The sequence below is a fragment of the Echinops telfairi genome, unplaced genomic scaffold (assembly GCF_000313985.2).
Source record: "Echinops telfairi isolate 266 unplaced genomic scaffold, ASM31398v2 ScPeMD7_1;HRSCAF=3_0, whole genome shotgun sequence".
Taxonomy (NCBI): domain Eukaryota; kingdom Metazoa; phylum Chordata; class Mammalia; order Afrosoricida; family Tenrecidae; genus Echinops; species Echinops telfairi.
The window spans coordinates 44,985,904-44,992,699 of record NW_022103896.1 but is presented as its reverse complement, the minus strand read 5'-3'; the positions used below and the strand labels follow the sequence as shown (position 1 = coordinate 44,992,699).

At 42.8% G+C, this 6,796-nt stretch overlaps 1 protein-coding gene across 1 annotated transcript in view; it reads right to left on the bottom strand.

Moving 5' to 3' along the window:
- Window positions 1-519: 519 nt before the first annotated feature.
- CDH17 (cadherin 17) overlaps window positions 520-6,796 on the bottom strand; it is a 56,886-nt gene continuing 50,609 nt past the window's right edge. The window contains exons 15-17 of the mRNA XM_004697715.2: window positions 3,348-3,464; window positions 3,100-3,213; window positions 520-1,299 (exon numbers count right to left, since the gene is read on the bottom strand). Coding sequence (XP_004697772.1) covers window positions 1,199-1,299; window positions 3,100-3,213; window positions 3,348-3,464 — 332 coding nt within the window. The 3' untranslated portion in view covers window positions 520-1,198. The remainder of the gene's footprint in view (window positions 1,300-3,099; window positions 3,214-3,347; window positions 3,465-6,796) is intronic.

Here is a 6,796-nt window from a genome sequence, read left to right as displayed (position 1 = left end):
CCACAGACCTTCAGAAGCCCCCAGGGTTTACAGAAGTCACAAGCAATGGCCTACTTCAGGAGCTGTTGTAGGAGTACCTTGTCACAGATGAGCTCTTCCTCATGACTGCAAACTCTGGGATGGTGTGTGATGTTGAACGCTTCCCAGGAGCAAATCAGGAGCCAGGCAACAGCTGCAGGCCGGGAGAGGTTCTCTGACTTAAAAATTGTCACCTCCTAGAGTATCTACCGTGAATACCTCAGCCTGCGGTCATGTCAGTGGTGGATTTTTATTTTCTTTTAGTTAGACTCCTCAGACTAATTAAATGTGGGAGGCCATGTGCATACATGATAGAGAACTGGTGGAGTCCGTTCTCCCTCCGAACCAGTAGAAAGAACTAGCAACCAGTAGAAAGAACTAGCAACCAGAGCCCAAGAGATGGGAGAAACAAAACCACTACAATCAACCTTTATTCTGGTGTTTTACACACATTCCTTTCGTGCATCCTTATTTTTCTTTTCATGCATTAAATAATGGCCAATACTTTAGTGATATACACATAAAGAAAACATCCACTGCATGGTGATCCATTGAGTTTCTGAAGCGAGGATTATGAAATGAGGCTGTGCCAAAGCACAGCAGCCTGCTTGAATCCCTTCTGCGGTTCTGCGTCCCACAAACAAGAAGACAACTTTAACTGAAGAGTGACATACTGGCTGAAAGAGGGCTCATAACATCACAAAAGAGATTTTGCTAAGGGAGAAGACAATGGCTTTACTTTTTCCCCTGAGACCCTGCTGCTTTCTTTCCCCTTGAAATTAATGAGCTACCAAGGAAGTTGCCGGAACAAGGGGACATAGAACAGACCTTTAAAAAAGCGTCAGTGAGATCCAGGACGTTCTGTGGTGGATAAGTAATAAACCAAGTTCTTTATGAAGAGAAAAATGTACAGAATATTTCAGTAGTCCGTCTCTCCTGAAGAGGGACAAACGGTTTGGTTTGGGGATTAATAGCTAAGGAAAATGCCAGGGGAAAATTAAAAGCATCCGGAAGGTCTATAGCACGTGAATTATCTAAAAGTAGTAAAATCTTAGAGGGGGAGGGGAGTATGTAAAAACATTGTACGTGCATATTGGATGAAAAGTAAAAGTATGGGATTGAATATTAAATGACTGCGTCATCGGCATGCCACTTGGAGTTCAGACATTGCTTTTCCGGCTCATGCATTCAGAGGTCGGACTTCAGATCGCTGAGTACCCTCCGCGCTGCCGGCCCCTTTCTTCTTCCTCAGACGGATAAACACCACTGCTAAAATGACACCTGGAGGAGGAAATTCAGGGTCAAGTAGATAGAATCATAACACGCACTGTCACGTTCATCTATAAAGTAGCATCATGGTAGGAAAACATGACTCATGGAACTTCAGTTTTGTTTGTGATGCAACGGAGATTTTGTTGCCCTGGTGAATAAGGAAGTCCAGGTATTTCCTCTCTTGGAAAAGGGAGCTTATCACTTACTTGATTCGGAGTCAGCATGTACCAAGCCTGGTAGCTGTCCATCTACCAAGGAATATAATATGCTAATGTCCTGTCTACTCAAAGGATTAAAAAAATCCTCATGTAAGCATCTGACAGAGCTCTCAAACTTTTACTATCTTTAATAAAGAACAATCTAATCAGAACAACCAGGTGTAGGTGAACTTTCACCTATCCAAAGCCTACTTTTCTTGGGTCCACCCCAAACATTCCATTTTCTATGATCCTTCTGCATGATGCCTGCCCAGATTTGGGGACACTTTTGAGTAGACTACCTACCTTTCAAAGTTTCTCCCATTTTTGACTGCCCACAAAGTTACATTTTAGCACTAAATGTATGCCATAAATCAGAGGCAAATATAAAAAAGTTTTAAGAAAATTAATCTTCAGTGACATTACAGGAAGAGCCACGGCAGAAAAGACTGGAATCCCAGAGCCACGTTAGGGGCTTATAATGATCTCAACTGCACTTTCAGGGGGCGGGGGTAGAATGTGAAACTGTAAGATTCTTCTGCCACATCACTGCACCTCTTTATATCCCCAAACTCTGTCAACTTGTAATTTGTGGCAAAATTGTGCAATTAGATGGTTGTGTTAGAAAATGGTATTTACAGTATGAACTCAAAACTTCTTTCAAAACAGGAGAATCAACCAGGTAAGAAAAAATACAGAATAATATGATATGTGTGGACCAGGGAAAAATGATGGTCAACTTGCACATGCTTGGACGGGCAGAGGTCATGCAGTGAAGGGCCTTAATAAGAGTACAGACTGGCAGCATATGGAAAGGAGACCCAGGAATCAGAGTCTGAGCCCCATGTAATAGCATGGATGGCAGGAGAAAGATCAGATGCAGGAAGAAACCATTCAGACCATGTAAAAAGAACCCAAGTTCTTTTCAAGGCAAAAAAATATGAAACTGTGTAATCCCTTTTAGTTGTATTGCTAGATACCCCAAACCTTTCACTTGGGGACATGTGAATCGATGAAGTAACCATTTCCAGTCTTTAACTTGTGGTGGCAACCATTAAAGAGAGAAAGAGTAAGTACTAGAGTAAGATGGAAATGAAAGAAAGAAGCCCAACAGGGGACTCTGCCGTCTTTCTAAATCAAGGGTCAAGGCATAGATGCAACAGAGTTACAGTCATGAAAATATACAAAGAAAAGCTCATAGCATTTCAGGTGTGAGGCTAACTTCCACCTATTCCAACAGTGGCAGACTAGAATATTTAGCTTTGAATATAGGATCTGTGTATGTTTTGTCCATCATGAAATGACCAACATCAAGTACTATATCTGACACATAGCAAGGGTACAGAGACTGTGTTTCCTTCTCCTTGGCAACCAGGTATAATTAATGATAGTTTATGTTTTATAGGGCCTTATATTTCCCAACTGTGATGGATAGAGGTGGCACTAAAACAATAACTCCTAACTGGGAACAGTTGATATGGTTTACTGGTGAGCTATACTCTTGACTATCACCCAGGTTACCATTTGCAGACAGACCAGCTCAGGCCCTGAGATTAGTTTATGTTTCTGAGGTCCAGGAAAGGAATCTTTGGATCTGAAACATTATACTCACCAATGACCAGTAAGGTAGTCAGGAGTATACCAACTGCCATGCCCACCGTGGGCATTCCAGGCTGTTTATCTGCTGGCCGGAAACACCTATCTTCCGTACATGAGCAGAAAGTAACTGCAAAGCAGAGAGTATTGGGTAGTAGAATTTTTAAGGGAGTCTTTGCAAAATCTCGCAGCAAAGGCGAGCCTTCCCTCAAGTTGCCCATGGTGACAGGCACTATTCTAAATGGCCTGCAGTAAAAGACCTACCTGGTAAAACGACAGTCCTTGCCATGGGTGGTTGGCTTCCATCACTGATGCGGATGGAGAAGCTGTACATTCTTTCTTCAAAGTTTGTGTGCCTGGTGGAAACCCTCACGTGTGTGCCTGTCAGAACAGGAGGAGAACGGAGGGCACGTAAGCACAACACCAGCTCGTGCAGCACCAGCAAGAAAACCGGTCTTGCCGTCAGCTACTTAGGTTGGCTAGGAATTGGTTAGCGCAAACAGCCACCACGCCACTGAGTCTTTCCCACAATGAGAAAAACAAAAACAAAACCAAAAATGTAAGCAACTTATAATTAGTCGAATTGTGGTTGATCGACCGGCATGAGCTATGAACTCTATAGAATGGCTCTGTAGACTACCTGGGTCTGAATTTCAGTTCTGTCACTTGGCTATGTGACACAGCAAAAGGCATCGTATCCATCGGCCTCAGAATGCCTTCAGTTTCTTAAATAAGGGGCTGGGTGGTATTTTGTTGTTGTTCTTTTTACCTCTCTTTAGAAAATCAAATGCCTAAAGATTGTTCTGGTGTTGGTGGACCTCACTCGTCTTACACCTTCCCCATCTATCTGCCTCAATTGTTTCCCCAGAATCTGACGGGGCATTTTGATTCTTAAAAATCATCATGGCCCACACTGCCACAGCTAGACATGGCGGCGTAGCTGAAGACAGATTAACCATTCCACCAAAAACAACTTTTAAAAAAATACAAAATAGAGGAAGTCGTCATGTTTCTTAGAAGCACATTGGACGTTCAACCCCGAAGGATCCCTGAGAGAAGGTAAAGAAATAAAGTCGGTTCTACAATTGTCCCAGCGTGGGCCTAGAGAGCATGTCCAGGTCTCTGCAAGCCCCAGGCAGAGCCCAGCGAGTTCCCTGATGCAAGGAGAGAGAGTCGGGGTACGGAGGGTCCAAGGCAGCCAGAGTTCCCAGAGAGAACCAGAGCTCCACAGAGAGAGCGGAGGGGTGTGCAGAGGGTTCCCCTGAAGTCGTCAGCTGAAAACTAATCAGAGCACGTGTATGAGGACTACTCAAGGCTGGGGAGAGACCCTCAAAGGATAAGAAGGAACAACCCTTGGAGCTCACAAAGGGCCCTTCATAGTTCCCGCCCTGCAAGCCGGCGGTGACACGGTGATGATTTCTTGCGCATCAGGGAGAGAACCCAGAAAGGTTTGACCTCAGCAGTTTGGTCAAGTTAGCCAAAGATGAAATATTGCACTGATCCTGCCTACCAAAACTTAAAGACAAGATGAACAAAGAATCAAATTATTTCCAAATACTTCAACTACGTTTCAGACAAAGCTCACGAATATTGATGGGAAGACAAACGTATTCAGCATCCAACAAAGTAAAATCTACAATGTCAAATATCTCGTTTAATAACTAATGGAAATGCAAGAAAGTGGGAAAGTGTGATTCGCAATGAGAAGAAAAATTAATCAAAACTGACTCAGAACAGGCACGTATGATATGACTATTAGACAAGAACATGGCAATTTGAGGGGAGTTGGATGAATTATACTGCCTGATTTCAAATGTGATTATAAAACTAATCATGACAGTATAGAATTGATATAAAGAAAGACAAATAGATCAATGACCAGAAGACAAAGTGCAAGGATAGGCACATATATATGTGCAGTTGTTTGATTTTTTACAAAGCTGTCAAGAAAACGAAATGTAAAAGAGGGTACTATTTCACGATCTCTAAGAATGCACCTGAAGTGACTCATAGAACCCAAGGTCAAAGCAAATCCTATGACGCCTCGAGGAAAACACAGGAGACCATTTCAGTGACATTGGGTTTGGCAAACACTTTCCTAAAGGTCATATCAAAAGCATGTTTTGCTAAAAACAAAACAAAAACCACGAAGTTCCCCATGACAGGGGTGGGCCTGGAGGACAGTATGCTGTGAGAGATCAGCCGATCACAAAAGGCTAAATATTAGATAAGCCTACTGATAAAAAAGCAAAACAAGATGAAGATTTCAAACCAAAGAGCACAGACCTTAGTGATTCCCAAAGAGGGACGGGCAAGAGAGGGAAGACAGAGCGCTGGACAGGAGTGTGGATGGTGCCAACCTGGGCAAATGGAAGACAGCTGTCCCCCACCAGGGAGGAGAGAAATCAAGGAGCGGGTGAAGGATGAACTGTTGGGGGCAGTTGATAAATAGTTTAAAATGTTGGATATAAATTTGACGATATGATAAGTAAACCTCCACCTAACTTATACTTTGAAACGTTTTTTAAAAATCACACCAAAAATACAAATTATAATAGGAAGAAAACTCATGAATCAGACTTTATGAAAGCTTAAACATTTTTCTCTTCAAAAGACAGTACTATAAAAATGAAAATGCAAACCATAGCTTGGGAGAAAACAGTTGCAGAACACATCTCTGACAAAACCATTGTATCTGGAATATATAAAGAACACTTATACCTCAACAATAGGAGTCAAACAATTTGACTTTTTAATGGGCACAATATTTGATCAGATTCTAAGCTAACACTTTGGAAATAAGTTGGACATTTTCTTTAAAACGTCATCATACACCTTCCAGGTAGCCTAATGAAGCCACCATTTAGCCTATTCAATCCATTCCTTGATATTTAACCAAGGAAAATGAAAGCGCATTCATAATCTTTATTCACATATGCTCCTCTTAGCTTTATTTGTAATAGTCAAAAATTGGAAGCAACCTAAGTGATGATCAAGAGGTGAATGGATAAGCCAAATGGGATCTAGTTGCACGATGGACCGCGATTCAGTCAGAGAAAGGAATGGAGTACATGCCGCAACACAGGTAACTCAGAACTCAAACGCACTGCCAATTCTGACTTGTTGCCCCCGTGGAGAAGAGAGCAGACTGTCCCTTGGGGTCCGAGTCCAACAGTCTTTACAGGCGCAGACAGCTTCCTCTTTCTCCCTGGGTGTTGTGGATCGCAGCGTAACCCAGACACCATCTCAGAATCGTGATGCTAAGTGAAAGCAGCCAGACGGAAACAGCACGCAGGCTGCGTGGTTCCATCTAGATAAACATCTTGTAAATGCAATCTCCTTTCTACTGACGGAAATCAGGGCACTGGATGGCTGGAGGATGGGCATGGATGGGTGGGAAGGAAGGGTTCCCACAGAGCATGTAGAAAGGGTTGAAGGTAATGGGAATCTGACCTTGATTGTGGAGATGGCTTCAGGGATAGATATACATGCATGCATACATCACACCCTATAAAATACACTCTAAACATGGCAGTTTTATTGCATTAATTCTATTTCAATAAAGCTGCCTTTAAAATTGTCATGAAATCTGTTTCTCATTGGAAAATCTGCAAACACTGCTCAGATGGTCCAGCTCTGCCTCCACACTCAGGGGGGATGCTGTGGAGCAACCCCCTACCCTCCCTCCACAGCCCAGGGCATTCTTCCCGCCC